We start from the raw sequence: 18845 nt of genomic DNA on the forward strand, positions 1-18845 counted from the left end.
TGATTTTGGTTCGTCGAGAGAGGACTTTACTTTTCAATTGCCTACTCAGTCCAAAGTAGCACCTGTTGGCAAGAGTGATTCTTCGTTGGATTTCGAGGCTGACATTGTTGGTGTTGTTGATGCTGGTTCCCATGTAAACGAAACTATTTACAATTTCAAAGTTATGACTGTCAACAGCGACGTGGGAGCCAAGACGCGAGTGCGCTGACTGTTTGTTTGATGACAGGAGATTATACATACATAGTTTTTTGCTGCTTCGATCAATCTACATATAATACCTACCTCCTCAGATCGCTAAGGAACAGAAGTACCAAATTTCAGTGCATTGTCTCAATATTAACTTATCACTTGCACGGCCAGACGAATGACTAAAATGATACACAGACGTGAAATTACATCGAAGAGCCGATAATTTTGATATACATAACTCTATATCTATATCGATTAGTTTAAGGTGTGGTAAATCGTTTAGTGAACAAAACTGTTAAACTAGAATCATGTTGTCAGAGTATTGAAAAATCAAGTTTTATATTACAGCATTCAATTTTGTAGTTCTTAGATATATTTTCATTGATATGTTTCTATTTTTATTTATTATTTTTTTATTAACATTGTTGACTATGATAATCTTCTATTCCAAACTCTTTTCTAATTTCGAAAACTCTCTCAATTTTGTTTCGTCTCTAAGCGTGCAGCAAACTTTCCATTAGATCCGTTCTGTCCGCTTTCGAGATAGATTCTGAAAAGGGTTTGCCTTGATAAATATCCACCTCCGCGCTTTCGCAACGACGGAAGTCGTAGTCGTAAAGGCCCAACTTGTAGTACTTAGTTAAGGGTTTAAAAATATGTAAGCCACGCCTACAGCGTATGACTACGCCAGTGTTGAAGACAACACGCGGTTTCCTTAATTGCTCATCGAATTGGTAGTTAAATGAAATATTGCCACTCTCCAGCTCTTCGCGCAAATCGTGTAGCACATCCATTTGCAGATTGCTCGACTTGGGACTGGCGCGAGTAATTACACGCAAAAACATTAGATTGGGACAATTTTTCACAAGCACCTCGACGAAGTTAATCAAGTTTTCCAATTGGGAGCTTTGCGTGAGACATGGTTCGTAAATATGGACCACCGATACTTTTTCATTCAAATAGCAACCGATTAGCTTTTCATAGCTGCGACCCCTTGAGCCCTCTGGGATGGCGATGTGTTCAATTATCTTACAGCTAAACAAGTTCTGTTCGATTTGATCTCGTAGACGCTGCACATGTTTCTCATAACTACTGAGATATTTTCTGAAAGTAAAAAGAGCAAAATTTAAAAGAGTTTTGTATTCAATTTAAGGCCTAACAAATCAACAAAACAAGTTGATCATTTCCATGCGCTGACTTTTCAAATAGTTCGTAAATATATATGTACATATGTAAGTACATACTTGTAGCTTTCTAATATATCTTCGTTTTGTTCCTTAGCCGAACAGATTTGCAGCTTTACGAGACTTTCTTCGTACAGCATTCGTGCCTCTAATAGGTGACCGCTTAGTTCGCATTCAAGCGCTCGCATTATGAGCTCTTTAATGTCTTGCATCAATATTTTGTGATCGACAGTTTCTTCCTTCTTTGTTTTGTTACCACTAGTTCGTTTTACATCTCTTGAATCACGCTCGCTTCTAATACCTCTCGTACTTTTCACATTTCTCAATTCGCGTTCGCTCCTTGATTCACGCTGTCTTCGATGCTCTAATTCGCTTCGTGAATTTCGTTCACTTTTACTTTGATAGTTGCATTTTCCTTCGCGATCTTTTCGGGTCTCGTGGTCTGATTTCGAGTAACGCTCATTTCTGTCATCGCGATCATGTTCTCTTCTACTTTCATGTTCGCTCTTAAACCCTCGTTCTCTTCTTTGTTCGCTCTTTGTTTCCTTTACATCTTTAAGGATTTTGGAGTCTCTTACACTTCGCTCTCTTTTAACTTCAGTTGTTTCTTTACTCTCACATTTTCCATTTTCCCCCATAGATTTCTTTGTGGATTTAGAGTCTTTGGATGATTTTGTGTCCTTATTTTTATCCATGTCGAAATCAATTTAATTTGGACTGTTATTTTTTGTTATTTTTATATTCCTAATATTGTGTTCCTGCGTTATATTCCAAAATTTCTTTGCTACATTTTCAAATAAGCATGTGACAGTTCTTTTCTTTTATTGGTTTTATTTGTTTTTTTTTTCGAAAATAAATAAATCGCTTGTTTACCAAAAGTTTTTCACAGTTTCGCTGCATTTGGTGTCGAAGTCACAATTTCTATATTGACTTATCGAAAATAGCTCCCACAAAAATTTTACGAAAAATATACAGTTTATAATACAGTGTAACCCAGTGTTATTTTCGAAATTCAGCGCGATATAAGCGCTTATATAACTACTATAGGAAATAAAATCTACTATCATATAGTCCAACAAATATTGAACATGAGAAAACTGTCGACTCGATGAGTGCTGCGTTTGCTCACTCCACAGAGCAAGCGTAACTGTCATAATACAATGGAGATCAAGAAATAGTCGAAATAGTGGACTTCTCCTAAAACCAGGGGAAAGTTTTATTATCCAGAAAAGTGATGTCAAAATTTTTCCGGAATTTCACAACACATGTCTACATCGACTACCTACTATAAAGGAACAAAAAACGGACATGAAATTTTACTATATAGAATTATTGACAGATTCGATGTTGAATTGTAGAAAAGAATACCAATTTCTTCATGTTTCCAAACTTAAAAAATTCACTCACCGATCAGAAACAATCGAAATGTTCTAAAATCACCGTGAGTTTAAAGTTCAAACTACCAAGCAGAGCATACCCCAGTATAGTGTCATCATTCCGCTTCGATTCGCGATACTTTCCACAAACTGGACTACGAATGGATGACGTCGAACTATCTTGTATTACGATCATATGACGATATGCTTTTCATTCTACATACATATATAAAAATATGCTAACGATTGTAATCGTAACCAAAGTGTAACCTGAACATGTCGTACACAATGAGGTCTACATGCTTTCTGTCAAGTGCCATGGTGAACTCTCGCCAAATTCTACCAGAATGTTTTCTTCTCTTCGATACGAAGTACTTACTTATTTCAGAAAGCATGAGATAATTGGTATTGTTCTCAATTTGCAGCAACTTCAATGGACTCTGTTTATCAATCCTATGCGGATGGTGTGATTTGGTCACCTTGGCTATTGTCTGAAATATGTATATATGGCAATTAGACCAAAAGAATTGCGCACCAACATAAGATCAGTAAATTAATATTGAATTCGTAAGATACAGTAGCGTGGTTAGAAAGTATTTACCGAAAATAGTAGACAGTAATAGTATACTAAAAAACTCCGAGTTCGTCCAGCATAGTTTTAAAATATAATAAAAAATTATTAATTACTAAGAGTAATAAATTAGCACTGTCTAAATAACTCAATTTATTTCAATATGACCTAATAAGCTGGCTCCTATGTTGCTGCTATAGCTTTTATTATTCAACGTCACTTTAATAATGTGATTTTTTGTCGTATGTACGATTAAATTTGTTTTTTTTAGTTAGTGTTTCAAGTTAGTTTCTGATTTGAAAGAATTTTGAATTCCATCATATTATTTGAATATCGACTCGACAATCGCATCTAACTTGGCCCAAAAAAAATAAAACTATATATTTTACCTTACTTTCAATGAACAAATATTCCACAACACAAGTAAAGGCGGTCGAAATCGGTAAAAATATGTCCCATAACGAGTGGCGAGATATACGAGAAAATATTAGATCGAAAATATATTGTTTTCTGTACTTATTTTCTTGAATAATTATCTTAATCATACTGATTTATCTCTAAATTGTATTAAAATTATTTTTGTAATATTTCAGAGTAATGTACACAAACAAATGCATGCTAACAAGTTAGTGAATAGTAAATATAACTGTTGCTAGATTACGGAAGTGTTAATTTGACGTTAAGTGAATCCGCTTTGCATAAGCGAAATAGTTGCTTGAGTTATTATTTAGCAATAGCGAAAAGTTTACTTCCTGTGCTTACATAGAACCTATTTAATGAACATATATAATTTTAGGCAAGTATTTAGGAAATTGTTAAATCTATATGTATGTATATCGGGAACATTATTTTTAGGTTACCTCCTATAAACTTTCTTGACTGTAATTTATGATTTGAAATAGAGTTGCCACCGATAGACATCCAAAAAGTTTTATAAAATGTGTACAAACATAAAGCATTTAATAAAGCAACCCAGGAAGTCATGGGTACTGAAACTCCAACACATTCAAAGAAATTTTAATAACACCACTACATACACACATATGCAACAAAGGGCGAAATGTGCATAAACATTTACCTCAACTCTTCTTTCGTACAGCACCCTGAATGATAGAAAGAAACAAATAAAGTTTTCGTTTTTAAACAAGTTTTGTTTTGAGCTATATCATGGCTGCTTGTGAAGTATTATTTTGCGTGTTTTATTTAAATCAGTGATCTGTAGCCTAATTAAAGTTTAAAATATTGAAGCACGCATTTTAAAAACGTAAAATAAAAGTTTTCTAAAGCCAAAATATGGAATTGAAGAGGGTGATACAGTAATACTTCATTGCATTGTCAATTCGAAGCACGCAATAGAAGCTACGCCAACAATGGTCAACATCAAGGTCGAAACCATTAAATACGTAAATAATTGTTGAATATAATAATATTATCTTGCCTTAAATTCTAAAATTTTCCATACAGATATTTCAAACCTCATACAGCGCGTTAAAGATACGCAACCTAATTGATGTCACTTATGGTAGCAGCGTAGCACTTTCGAATCGATGGAATATGTGCTGCAAGCAAATCCAGAACTATAGATGCAAACGCTGCTACATCGAACACAAATCATTTACACACCAGATATTAGGTTTAATCTCACTTTTTTACGTGCAATTAAACCTTTTGCTCAACACAAGCCCGGGCCACAAGCCAGAACTGAAACGACATTGTTTAGGTGCTTTTGTAACCGTTTATCATCATGAGCTAGAGGGCAAAGCAGTTGCAGTATTTTTAGAATTACCGGCCCCTCAGTTGGACGTGCCATTAGCAGCTAAAACTCAGAAATTAAAGGGTAAATTTAAGTGAATGTTTGCTATCATAAAAATTTAAAAACTCCTCTTATGTTCAATTAGGAGAATTTTTTTGATTAATTTTCACCTTGTATTGAGGAATCATAACGTTGTTGTATCGCTTTACAAGGACATGGATTCACCGAAATTAGTTCAATGGAAATATTGTTGTCTGTGCTAGATTTAGAATTCCTGAAACATAAGGTAATTATTACCAACTTTTATGTTGTAAAATTTCTAATTTTACTTTATATTTTATAGAAACCCTCCTCCCAGAAAATGGACGAATCTAGTACTAATGAAATTAATGAAAGAACAGGCCGCTCGAGGTATTTGACATTTGCCACTCTTCCTCCAGCCTTTGTCAGATAACAAAAATTGTTCAAATATTCAATACGTTTACATATGTATATAGTGTAGTACGATAATACATTTATAAAGTAAATATAATAATAAACACCTAATTGGCATGATATTTTAAATAAATATGAAATATAATTAATGATTTTGTTATTAAATTCTCATTTGGGATTTGGGTAGAACTAACCGAAAATATCGGGTATAGTTTCTGGGCTTTTGTGGGTCGCAGTACTGAAAGTTCAGGTGCAGTTTTGGTTCGCAGTTTTGGGTCTTTCATCCGTGATTGTACCAATACCATTACCCAAATTGTGCAAGAGGTATATATACATTGCTAAATGATGAATGTAATGTGCAAGAAAAGGATGAACGATCACACGTACACAAGAGTTTCGTGTACTTCTGTCAAGTCGCCCTTAAGAATGGCATAGAAACTTTCATTGAAACTACGGGTACCGCTCCCTGGCATTTCACCGAAGAATTCGCCGGTACCTGTCTTGCAGGGAAGTATGCGGTAGACATATATTAGAATAGAGTTGCCACTAATTAATAAAATAAAAACAGAGCAAAAAAGTTTAAAATGCGTTCGATACATTGCGTTAAAAAAGTGCTCGTTAAGTATGCGGAGGGCTTTTATTTAAATATGTTTTGTAACCATCAAAAATATTCAACTAAGCATAGTCAAAGTCAAAAAAGAGATGCTAACATAGACTCTAGTGGTGACTTCAAAAATATTTGATGAAATGAATATGTTCAGACAGAGTTACCATCTATCAAAACCGGAACTGTTACAAAACATGTCCAAACATGAGGCTTTTAGAATGGCGATGACAAGGATGTTTTTAGGTATTTAATGTGGAAATTTTCTTGAAAGAGTTACCACCTCTCGAAGTGAATATACTTTTGTAAAAGTTTTAATTATCAACTTTTTACTGGATTTTTTTCAATTTTTTCTGATAAACTATTTGTTTGTGTTGTTATAAATTAAAAGTATTTCCTTCATCATATATATGTTATAATTGAAATTTTATTTTTAAAGTAAATGTGGTCCTTAAAAAAGTCACACATTGAAAATATGGCTTCACATATATATGTACTTATAATATCGACGACTATTGTATATTTTATATACATATATGTATAGTATATAGTAATAATAGTATTGCTAATAGTTTTATTATTTATAGGAATAAATGAACTTAATACAATCAGGTGCATACGATTTTAAAGTTAAATTACAAAGCTATTAAAAAATACATCAGTCTATCATCTCAATGTGCCGAGAATGTATTGCCACAAGCAAAATCCACTATTGGCGTCAATTATTCTCAACGAAGTGCAATAAACCCAATTATATTTATCTTCATACTGGTTACTCTCTCTCTCTCCTTGCTTCTTTCACTCATTCTCTTCTCAGCCGAATAAATTTGGCACAAACAACTTCTTGCGCTTGCCATGCGTTCGTTTGTTCTTAGCACCATTCGTAGTAGCGGCAACACCGTTAGATGACACGGTATCCACACGTCTATTGGCGTATAATAAAGACTCTGGTATAGCAGTTATAAAACCGTCTTCGACGTAGTAGTACCCACGACGCAAACGACTCAGATGATAGTCGGTAATCGGTTGTTGATAGGGTACTATATAGTCGCGGTCAATTGTGTCTACATATCCATCCAAGAACGTTACAGCCGGCTTGCCATTCACAAGGGTAACTAAATTACCGCTCCAAATGAGAAGAAAATTCAGGCAGAGTCGGGCGTAGAATATCTGATTTGGTGGAAAATATAGAGAAATGGATTAATATGATGATTTGGTATTAAATTTCATATAATATTTCATAAATATATTGATGACTAGATCAAATAATTGTTTTAATAAAAGTATGCGGCTCAATTGATTTAAATGCTGCTATTATTTTTTGCAATAAAAATGAATTTCATATTTTTAAGGAATTTGAAGTTAAACACAAATTTAGAATATGAAGCGAACAAAATAATTGATTGAAAAAAATTACAAATGTTTTACAATTTTTATTACAAAAATATAAATATAATCAATTTCGAGTTCTTTTTTTCTACTAATTTTAATTTATTTTATTTTATTTTAATTAAATTTTATATAATGCTATTAAATATTTATTTTAATATCCACCTTCAAATTCATGTTTGGTTTTTAATCCAATTATGGGACGCGTTTCTTTTCACACTAAAATTGCACTGATAAATTTTGATATAGAAAATCACAAGTTCAATGTTATTTCACGGTTTCGTAGAGTTCTAGAATAATTTCTATTTCACCGGGTTTGATGTGCTTTGCTAGTCAAATGCGTTCTGATTAACAGTCCACCAACGCATATTTTCCTTATATACCCATTAGCATAGCAGTACTGTACTGAGTAAAGTACTCATAAACAAATGAAAGCAAAAGCCAGTCACCGTATCCATAACATTTGTATGGATGTATATATTTTTATATATGTTTGTATGTATGTCTCATTAAGTAACCGCTTTGATTCGCGTATTGCTGTGAAGTGTTAACAACTCCTTTTTTCCAACAAATATTTACGTTTCTCAGCTACCGTATTTATTCTTAATGTGAGCAAAATACGTGAATACCCGTCACCCAACATGTCCACCATTAGGTATACTTTAGCTAAAGCACATTTTTATTAATGTATGGGGGAGTGTGGGCGTTTCGTTAAGAATGCGTAGCTTTGCTACATTTCATAATGGAGTCTAACTAATTTTTTGTTTACGCCAAATTGTAAAGTGAGGTTAGGGCAGCTCGATATTTGTTGTTTACTATAATTGTGTTTCATACTTATAAGTCATTAATGTGCGCAATTTGCTGGCGAATATATAAATAAATACAAATACTCAGAGTAAAATTCTGTTGAACCGTGTGTTACTCCCACCAGCGACGACCTTGCAAGGCAGCAGTTGTATACATACGTGTGCATAGCATTAGTGTGCCGGCATATTTATTCAAAATATATTTTTTTTTTGTATATTATTGCTGTGATTGTTTGTCAACGGATTGTTCTTGTGATTGTTTGTCAACGGAAAATTTGTCAACTAGCGGTTTACTGTTTTTGCTTTCATTATCTAATTTAATTTGCGTCTCAATGTGTGGTCACAGTTACTAATTGAGATGAGAAGTTTCTTTGCTCTTGTTTTGATTGTGGAAATTTACTAAATAAATACATATATAAACAAGTAAGGAAGGGCTAAGTTCGGGTGTAACCGAACATTTTATACTCTCGCAATTTATTTATTTAACTTTATTAATATTATATAATACACAATTTGACCCACATATTTGTCATATATATTGTATAAAGTCCATTGAAAGTTGGAAACCATAATATTAGGTTAGAAGCATCGAGGTCCTCATGTTCGATATATGGGGCCTTGAAAACCTATGGTCCGTTTTGGCGATTTTTAGAATGGGGCTGCCACACTATAAACATAGTATTTGTGCAAAGTTCTGTACCGATATCTTCACTAGTGCTTACTTTATATATTGTATTGTAAACGATTCAGATTTCACAACATATCATTGAGATGTAAGGAAACTATTACAAACCAAGTTTCATTGAAATCGGTCGAGTAGTTCCTGAGATATGGTTTTTGACCCATAAGTGGGCGACGCCACGCCCATTTTCCATTTTGTAAAAAAATCTGAGTGCAGCTTCCATCTGCCATTTCTTATGTGAAATTTAGTGTTTCTGCCGTTTTTCGTTAGTGAGTTAACCCACTTTTAATAATTTTCAACCTAACCTTTGTATGGGAGGTGGGCGTGGTTATTATCCGATTTCAACTATTTTCATGAGGTGTGGTAGGGTACGTAAGAGAATCGACTACAGAAAGTTTGGTTTATATAGCTTCATTGGTTTGCGAGTTATATACAAAAAACCTATTTGGGGGCGGGGTCACGCCCACTTTTCAAAAAAAATTACATCCAAATGTGCCCCTCCCTAATGAGATCCTATGTTCCAAATTTTATTTTCATAACTTTATTTATGGGCGTGGCAGTGGACCGATTTTGCCCATTTTTGAAAGCAACCTCCTCAGGGTGCCAAGGAATGTGTGTTAAGATATCTTAATTTTTACTCAAGTTATCGCTTGCACGGACAGACGGACAGACGGACGGACAGACATCCGGATTTCAAATCCACTCGTCATCCTGATCATTTATGTATATATAACCCCATATCTTACTCTTTTATTTCTTGGTGATACAAACAACCGTTAGGTGAACAAAACTATAATACTCTGTGCAACAGGTTGCGAGAGTATAAAAACACAGTAGCTGTAACAATTAGCAAAAAAATTAGGCTCAGCAAATTTTTCAATCAAATGATTATTGTTCTAATTCATTCACAACATTAATATGGATTTCTAATTAGATTAGAAGCTTTAAAAAACCTAGTAACAAATCATTAAGCTCATTGTGCTCCCAAGTGAGCTCCAACTAAACATCAATCTGCATCTGGTGGATTTTACAAAATTCCTTAACCTTTTTAACACCAGTTTTCTTTTAAATTTAAACATTTGAAACATTGTATTATACTCTCGCAACAAAGTTGCTAACGAGAGTATTATAGTTTCGTTCACCTAACGGTTGATCAGGGTGACGAGTAAAGTTCAAATCCGTATGTTTGTCTGTCCGTCCGTCCCTGCAAGCTGTAACTTGAGTAAAAATTGAGATATCTTGATGAGACTTAGCAGACATCTTTCTTGGCACCATAGGAAGGTTGCTTTCGAAGATGGGCGTAATCGGAACACTACCATGCCCACAAAATGGCAATAACCAAAAACATATAAGCCATAAATTAAACTATTGAAGTAAAATTTGGTAGGAAATCGGATTATAATCACGCTCTCCTCCCATACAAAGTTTATGTTGAAAACTACTAAAAATGCTTTAATTCAGTAAAGAAAACCAACAGAAACCTTAATTTCATTATAAAGAAGGTACAGAAGAGCTGCACTCAAAGTGAACACTCAGATATTTTGAAGAAATTCGGAGGGAATATCTTTCTTTTTATAACATGTCTCCGTGCCTAAAATACGTGAAATCGGGTCATAACTTATCCTATCTCCCATATACTTAATATTAGGGTTTTCAAACTTTCAAATGGACTTTATACCATATAGTATATGCCGAATATGTGAGTCAAATTGTGTATTATATAATATTAATAAAGTTAAATAAATAAATTGCGAGAGTATAAAATGTTCGGTGACATCCGAATCCTTTTCTTACTTGTTATTATTATTATTGCTGTTGTTGTTGTTGTTGTGGTATAAAATGCTCTCTGCGTCCCTATCATCAGCTTTGGCTGCATTAAATATCCCCGTTTGCGGGGTTAAACTTACTAAAGCAAGTAGCAAGTTCGCTGCTTAAGTCTTTTGTTTGCATGTAGAATAATTTTCTTCAGATGCGCTTGAACTCAAATCAAAACCAACCTTTTAAAATGCGAAACTTGACTTTAAGTATAAACTTTTGGACTGCGAAATCGTGTTGGTTCATACGTTAAGGCAGCTGCACTCCTACCCACCTCACCTCTGATGGTACCTTAATCACATACCAATGGTGATGATGAACTGTACAAACCAGGCGAAGAGTAAGCGCGCTTAGCGTGAAAGTGTTAAACTGATCTGACAACAGTAACAATTCGTCAGTAAATATAACAAATAGTACAAAAGCAAACACACAAGAATTAACTTTCAGTAGTAAAATTTAAGACAGAATGGAAGAAAGAGGAAATTAAGTGAATTATGGAAAATATTTCAACAAAAAGCAATCAATTGCAAATGTGAATTTTTTTGCGAATTTCATGATTAATTCAGCTCCATATTAATTTATTTGGTCTTTTAATCTAGCACCTTCGCGTATAGTTATGCTAATATGGGCTCATTCATGCCTATTTACCACAGCATATATACACACTTATGCATACAAATATACTGCCAACATATCCCAGCAATATTTCATAAATAGAACACTTATTTCCTACTGCATACTGTAGTATGGATTCTATACTTAAATATTATCATCCGTTTTAACTTAGTAGTGACCCAAGGTTAGTTAAGGGGATTTCATCGTTTTTAAGATGAAAAAATTAAATATTTAATTTAAACTTTTTATAGCCTTAAAGATACGCATTTGGTGGGGGATGAAAAGTGCATCCATATTGACAGCATAATTCCTAGCAGGATCATCTGAAGTGAAAATAAGCAAATCGGGTTTAATGAAGACTAAGACTAAGAAAACTAGTTAAAATTGAGTTTATGGCAGAATTGGTCAAAATTTCGCGCCTTTTTTTACACCCCCCCAACTCCCATTGAAAAAAAATTTTGAGAAAAACGAAAAGTCTTCCATAAGAATTGATTTGAAAAATAAAAAAAAAAAAAGAAATCCGTCATTCTCAAAATTTTAAAATATTTGTTTTGACCATGTTGTTTCTATATTATTTCATAGATTTTTTTTCCTACTGAAATCTATACTATTTCCTGCCAATTATCACAAATTGTAGTGAGAAGCGCTGAAAAAAGTCGCTACATGTTTGTGTACCCACCAATTTGCTCAACATGGCACATTCTTCCTTTAGCCACAGCTATTTTCACGCACTTATTTAAATTTCAAATCAAATATAAATAATTTGTTATTTATTATCATTTTATTATTAATTTATTATTTGCACTTAATCTCCTCGCCCAGCTGTGCAAAAAATTTCCATCCATAAAACGACTGCATTGTGCCGCGTGTGAATATTTATTTTATTCTTGGTAGCACTTTTGAGCGTCTTTTCGCCTAGTCTATTTCCCAGATAATTTTTTTCATTTCTATTAGGGACTTTAAAGAGTTTGTTTATTTACTCAAATATGGCGGCTCTTTAATTGTGATTTATTGGTTTAGTACTTAACACCCGTGCCGTTCACTGTCTACCTACTGTTATTGTAAATTTCTTGTAAATATATAATTTTAAAACATCAACAACGCACTGTGGCTTTATTTAATTTTTTGGGGAAACTACATCAGCTCTGTATGGCATGCATATTATTTGCAAATGTATGTGGGTTGCTTACTTCGTACTTTCATTGTGAGTTAAATTCAGGCATTGGTACGGGTATTCACGGCGTGGTTGTAGAACTTATTCGACTGCCTGTTAAAAGTAAATGTACGGATTTTTTGGGTTGAGTTCCTTTAACTTTATTTTTTACCACTACCTTATAACTCGTCTTCATGTCAACACATGACGCACCCTTCTACAGTTTTACTAATTCTATCATTTTTATACTCTCGCAACAAAAGTTGCTAAGACTGTGTTATAGGTTTCGTTCACATAACGCTTGTTTGTAACACCTAAAACTAAACGAGTTAGATATAGGGTTATATGTCTCAAAATGATCAGGATGACGAGACAAGTCAAAAGATAAGTCTGTCTGTCCGTCCGTCCGTGCATCGGTTAATTTGAGTAAAAATTGAGGTATCTTTACGACACTTGGTACTCGTGGGTGAAATCAGTGGACCAAGCCCACAAAATGGCAAAAACCGAAAACACATAAAGTGTCATAACTAAGCCATAAATAAAGCTATAGAAATAAAATTTGGTATGAAGGATCGCACTAGGAAGGGGCATATTTGGATGTAATTTTTTTGGGTAAATGGGCGTGGCCCCGCCTCCAAATAGGTTTTTTGTACATATCTCGCAAACCAATAGAGCTATCCAAACTTTCTGCAGTCGATTTTTTAACCATTTCTTAATACAGTCCAAAAATGAAAGAAATGAGATAATAACCATGCCCACCTCTCATACAAGGGTTAGGTTGAAAATTACTAAAAGTGGGTTATCTCACTCACGAAAAACGTCAGAAATACCAGATATTTTTACAAAATGGAAAATGGGCGTGGCATCGCCCACTTATGTGTCAAAAAGCTTATCTCAGGAACTACCCGACCGATTCGAATGAAATTCGGTATATAATAAATTTTTTTTGACACCCTGATGACGCGTGTTGAAAATGGATGAATGAAATGATGGATGAAATCGGTTCACAACCACGACAACTTCCCATGTAACTCAATGTTGAACTCCATCTTATTCCTTCACTTTATACATAAGGAACCAATGAAGATATCGGAATAAAACTTTACACAAACACTGTATATGATCTGTGGCATCACTTGTGAAAAAAATATTCGAAATCGGACTATAACTTTTCAAAGCCCCGAATATTGAATAGGAAGAATTCAGTGTCCCATGGTAATTTTTCACCGATAATTTCGGTAAATCTCTCAGGTATCTTAATTTAATTTAGAAGAAATATTTTTCTTCTAAGAGTGTAACTTCCCCTAGCTCTCATATACCTAATTATAGGATTTTCAAATTGGGTCAAATTGTATGTTATCTTAATAAAAATATATCAATAAATTGCGAGAGTATAAAATGTTCGGTTGCACCCGAACTTAGTCTTTCATTTCTTGTTTTTACTGAAATTAGTTCCCTCAAATAGGGCAATGAATATTCTGGAAAAATTATTGAAATATGTAATCATATAAACTGATAAAATATTTCTGTATTAAAAATGCAGTAATTCAAATAAATAACTTGTAATATCTTTCAAATGGAATGTCCAAATTGATTAACACAAAAAGTTATATAATGGTTTTGAAGAACACTTAAACATGAATTCATTTGTTGTGATAAGTTTTATTTTCAGCTTTTATAGCAGTGACATTTATATATATTTTTAGAATGATAAAAACACTTATTGTGACAAAACTATAATAGTTAGACATATGCTGTTGCGACATTTTTTGTAGATAATTATATCACACCTTAGGTTACATTATTTGAGTTTTAGTACGGATCCCTAACTTTTTTTAACAATGTTAAATAATAAATAAATGATAGTCAAATCGGTCAAGTAGTTTCGGAGTCTATTCAATGCAAACAAACAATCAAATCTTTATAATATTATTATAGTATAGATGTGGGAGCTAGGGGAAGTTATGACCCGATTTCATTAATTTTTAGCACGGAGAAGAAATATACTCTCTCTGATTTTTTCAAAATATCTTAGAGACTTACTAATATTTTCGTTAAAAATGTATTAGAAGCGCTGAGGTCCTCATGTTCGATATATGGGACCTTAAAAAGATACGGCCCGATTTCGGCGGTTTCATAACATATCATTGGGATGCCAAGAAAATGTTATGAACCGAATTTCATGGAAATCGGTCGAGTAGTAGAAATGGTTTTTATCCCATAAGTGGGCGGAGCCATGCCCATTTAAAATATTGTATATCTCTTTATAATGAAATTTAAGGTTTTTGGCGCTTTTCGTTACTGAATTAAAGCATTTGTAGTCATTTTCAATATAACTGCATATTTGAGGTAGGTTTTCCTTCATTTTTCGACGATATAAGGGACGAAACGACTAAAGAGAGTGTTGCTTATATATCTTTATTAGTTTACGAGTTTATTTCCCAAAACAAGTATATCCAAATATACGCCTCCTCTTAGTCATGACACTTTATAAGTTTGCGGTTTTCGCCATTTTGTAAGCGTGGCAGTGGTCCGATTTGGCCCATCTACGAAAGCAACCATCTTATGGTACCAAAGAGCACGTGTCCCAAGTTTTATTAGGATATGAAAAGAGCGGGATCCTAGATACACAACTCGAGCATTAAAGCATTGTGGCTGGCAATATAATCGAGCCTATATTCAAAATTGATAAGCAAATGGACGAATTTAAGTTTCTGTAAGACATTATGTTACCATTTGCCGACGATAATATGACCGAAACATGGATAGAACAGTAGAATAATGATCTTAATCACACGTACGGTTTCAGGACAATTTGGTGACTGTTTTAGACTGGCAATCCACATCTAAACCCAATCGAAAACCTTTGGTCTCACTTAAAAAAAGCTATGACCTAAGAAAGTAAAACAATTCAACGAATTATACGAAATGACAACAATGTGGGAAACGATTCCACAGGACATCTGAATCTGAAAAAAAATAGTAGACCCAATGCCACGCAGATGTCAAGAAGTATTCCACAATAATGGTTTTGTAACAAAATATTGAAAATTTTTTGAAAAAAATAAAAGTTTTACTTAAAAATATAAAAAGTGTTGCTAATTAGTTGCTCGACCCATTTAAACTCTCAGTTAAAAAGAAAAACTATAGTTTTTAAATAATTGTTTTTCGAAACACGAAATTATATTTTTTTCTTAAAGTATATACATATACCTTTCTTGTATGTAAGGCGAAGTTTCGAAATTTTAATCTCAGTTAAAGAAATCATTATACTATTGCTTGACCTAAGATCGTTGTCTACTTATAGACACATAATTTATTAGGCAAGGCCACTGATAAGCAAATATAACAATCTATTCTAATTTCTCTCGCTCTTTTCGGAGAGAAATTGTTTGAATTCAGCCTCAATGCACTCCGGTGACTGTTTCTTCAAAAATAAGAACATAAGTTTGAGATAAGCCTTATGCATTGTATTATATATATGTAAATATGTATATACATATATAGATGCTAAGATTCTTAAATGAGTAGAAATCGATCGCTGAGGCTTAGTCAGTGAATTTGCTTCGAAAAGATCGCACACGTAGAATATAAATGAAATGAATTTTGTCAACTTTTGGCTATGCGCAGGACTGCTATGTCTTGTTGGTGGACAATTTGCGGAGGCTTGGATGGCGCGTGGCAATTATCACAATGACGGTGAGTATTAAACAAGTCTTAAACATTACAAATCCAATAATAATAAGGTTTGTAAATAATTTTCAACTCAGCACATCCGGGCAAATGCGTGATCAGTGATACGATCATTCTCTCACCCGGTGAGAAGGCGAAATCTCCCAAGTCTTGTTCGGAAGTTCGTTGTGGCAGTGAACAGGGTCATGCCACCATTTATGGGTGAGTTCAAGAAAGTTTAGAAAATCGAAACACAGAAAAAAACTGTGTGACACAACAAAGAGTTTGTGGTCAGTCTTATTCTCCAAGTTTTTTTTTTTAATTTAAAGAGCAAGCAGACAGATAATTGCAGCATATATTTTTCGTGGATTTTCTAATTGAAAAATTTGGTACAAATCACAAAATATAGACTGATAGAATTAAATCGAAATATAGGTTGTCGATTTGTTAAAACTTAGAGTTTAGTGACATGAACAAGCAACTAGTTATAAATCATATTGACTGAAATAAAAAAAAAAATTATAAACTTTTTGGAAACTAATGTAATTTTAATATTTTTTGTATTCAACTCGTATTTTTAGTTGTGGCGCTGTTGTCCCACCAGAGGGTTGCAAATGGGGTGACCATGTGAATATAGATGCTCCCTTTCAGGAGTGTTGTGCTCGTCACTTGATCTGCGATGGTGGCTTGACGGATGAGAATCGCCTTTATCAACAACACATTTGGGACATGTTCTCACGCAGTTCGAAAAGAATGTCAATGAGTAGGCATGTAATACTCGAAGGTGTTATTTGATTAATTAAATGTAAATAAGATTTTTTTCTTTATAAAATGTGCTAACTTATTATTGTTGACGATATATGTAAATTGTTATTATATTATAAAATAAAAGATATCCGATATCCCATCGGCCATGCAAATAATTAATATGGCATTAAAAGCTCCAAATAAGAGAATTTGTCCCCAGATGTCTCGAGAGGATTGAATCAAATTCATAAATAGGTAAATTATATTTCGAACTCCGATAAAAGGACTGAACTAACTAATAAATTGCGAATATATAGTCTGAATGTTAACTCGTGGCATTTGTATATTATTTTATTATATTAAATGCTATAAATATTTTTGTATTTGTATATTAAATTTCCAAGTTCAGCATATTTGTAGCCACTGTGAGCAACTGAGTTTTACTACGTATGCAATCTAATACCGGTATCCGTATTTGATATTTTTATTTATATTAACAAATAACTTCATTTAGAGCTAAATATAGATTACCAATATTTTATTATTAGTAACTCCGTAATAGTGATAAATACAGATACGCGTAAAGGGTCGATCAGGCATTTCATATTAAACTAGCATTATACTATGACGATATTTTATGACTGCAGAATAGGTATAGATTAATTATGTGAACGAAGTAAACCTATGTCTATGGCAGTAACAAACGTCGAATTATATTTGTATTAATGAAAGTAAAAATAGTTTTCATATCGTTTTAAAGAATAACACATTTTAAGAAAATATCCTTTTAATATTCTTTCAACTTTTGAATATCATTTTTCTAATATAATTTATCTTATCCTCTAAGAACATTAGTTCTTCAAACCTTTTTCGATTTCGATTGTGGACCCATGATATTTAAGGAGACATGAAACTATTCCAAAATGCATTCACTTTCTCCTTATTTTCTTTGTGAAAGCTATATCAGGATTTTGCAACAAAACCTTCAACTCTGGTTTGTTAATAGACCTTGGGTAAGGTTTTATGGCTGTAACCTACAAGAGGAGGAATACACTTAGACTATAGAGACAGTCTCTATTTCGATAATAAGACTCGACAAAGCGCCATGAACCCACTACAAACCTGCATAGGTTGTTTACTTCTAATCCGCTCCTTAGACATTAGACTTTCGATCAGGACTTGTCCAGCTCAGCTGAAGCCCAACTGTCCAGTAGAAAATCAGAAGAGGATATGTATGTATGTATGCAGACTCTGGTATGGCAGTTATATAACGTCTCAGATGATATTCAATAATCGGTTGTTGATCGGGTACTATAATTTATAGTTTAGTTCAATTGTATCCACATATCCATCCAAACACATTACAGCCGACTTGCCATTCACGAGAGTAACGTAATTACCGCAACAAATGAGAAGAAATGTTAGACCAAGTCGGGCGTATAATATCTGATTTGGGAGAAAATGTAAAGTAGTGGATTAATATGATTATTTGGTATTAGTTTCACAGAATTGAGTATATATATATCTATACTACTATTACAAAGAGGAAAAATTTGCATGTATGTTTGTAATGAATAAACTCAAAAACTACTGTGCCGATTTCAAAAAATTCTTTCACCATTGGAAAGCTACATTCACCCCGAGTAACATAGGCTATATTTATTGCTAGAATCTCAATTTTCGGGAAATAGTTCCCAGGTGAGGGTATCCGTGATGGAGAATCTTAATCTGAAACTGAAAATCGGTTTGCAAGTCATTCTCTTCGCATCGCAATCGCATGCCAGAGAGTCGAGTACTAAGCAAGCAGCTGCTGAAAAAAATTTCAAAACCTCCTCATTGCGCGTTTGAGGGTTG

General features: G+C 33.5%; 4 protein-coding genes across 5 annotated transcripts; 2 read left to right on the forward strand and 2 right to left on the reverse strand.

Annotated features, from left to right (window-relative positions):
- Positions 1 to 560: 560 nt before the first annotated feature.
- On the reverse strand, positions 561 to 2290 carry LOC105215213 (uncharacterized). The gene is made up of 2 exons (XM_011189015.3): positions 1434 to 2290; positions 561 to 1293 (listed from the first exon to the last, which is right to left on the reverse strand). The coding sequence occupies exons 1-2, from the start codon at positions 2066 to 2068 to the stop codon at positions 684 to 686; spliced, it is 1245 nt and encodes a 414-aa protein (XP_011187317.1). The 5' UTR covers positions 2069 to 2290; the 3' UTR covers positions 561 to 683.
- Positions 2291 to 4094: 1804 nt separating this feature from the next.
- On the forward strand, positions 4095 to 5622 carry LOC128922666 (uncharacterized). The gene is made up of 4 exons (XM_054233906.1): positions 4095 to 4723; positions 4785 to 5157; positions 5219 to 5359; positions 5417 to 5622. Exons 1-3 carry the CDS (start codon positions 4691 to 4693, stop codon positions 5230 to 5232), a joined length of 420 nt encoding a protein of 139 aa, XP_054089881.1. The 5' UTR covers positions 4095 to 4690; the 3' UTR covers positions 5233 to 5359; positions 5417 to 5622.
- A 918-nt stretch (positions 5623 to 6540) lies between these two features.
- On the reverse strand, positions 6541 to 18408 carry LOC105215212 (uncharacterized). 2 transcript variants are annotated; one of them, XM_054233907.1, is made up of 2 exons: positions 18114 to 18408; positions 6541 to 7282 (listed from the first exon to the last, which is right to left on the reverse strand). In XM_054233907.1, exons 1-2 carry the CDS (start codon positions 18150 to 18152, stop codon positions 6926 to 6928), a joined length of 396 nt encoding a protein of 131 aa, XP_054089882.1. In that variant the 5' UTR covers positions 18153 to 18408; the 3' UTR covers positions 6541 to 6925. The 2 variants fall into 2 exon arrangements, with proteins under 2 accessions (XP_054089882.1, XP_011187316.1); XM_011189014.3 differs by lacking the exon at positions 18114 to 18408 and adding an exon at positions 7667 to 7870 and having other exon boundaries at positions 6547 to 7282.
- LOC105215214 (uncharacterized) lies at positions 16107 to 17171 on the forward strand. The gene is made up of 3 exons (XM_011189016.3): positions 16107 to 16271; positions 16343 to 16466; positions 16826 to 17171. The coding sequence occupies exons 1-3, from the start codon at positions 16172 to 16174 to the stop codon at positions 17037 to 17039; spliced, it is 438 nt and encodes a 145-aa protein (XP_011187318.1). The 5' UTR covers positions 16107 to 16171; the 3' UTR covers positions 17040 to 17171.
- Positions 18409 to 18845: the final 437 nt, after the last annotated feature.

Source organism: Zeugodacus cucurbitae, chromosome 6, assembly GCF_028554725.1.
Source record: "Zeugodacus cucurbitae isolate PBARC_wt_2022May chromosome 6, idZeuCucr1.2, whole genome shotgun sequence".
In the NCBI taxonomy this organism is placed as follows: Eukaryota; Metazoa; Arthropoda; class Insecta; order Diptera; family Tephritidae; genus Zeugodacus; species Zeugodacus cucurbitae.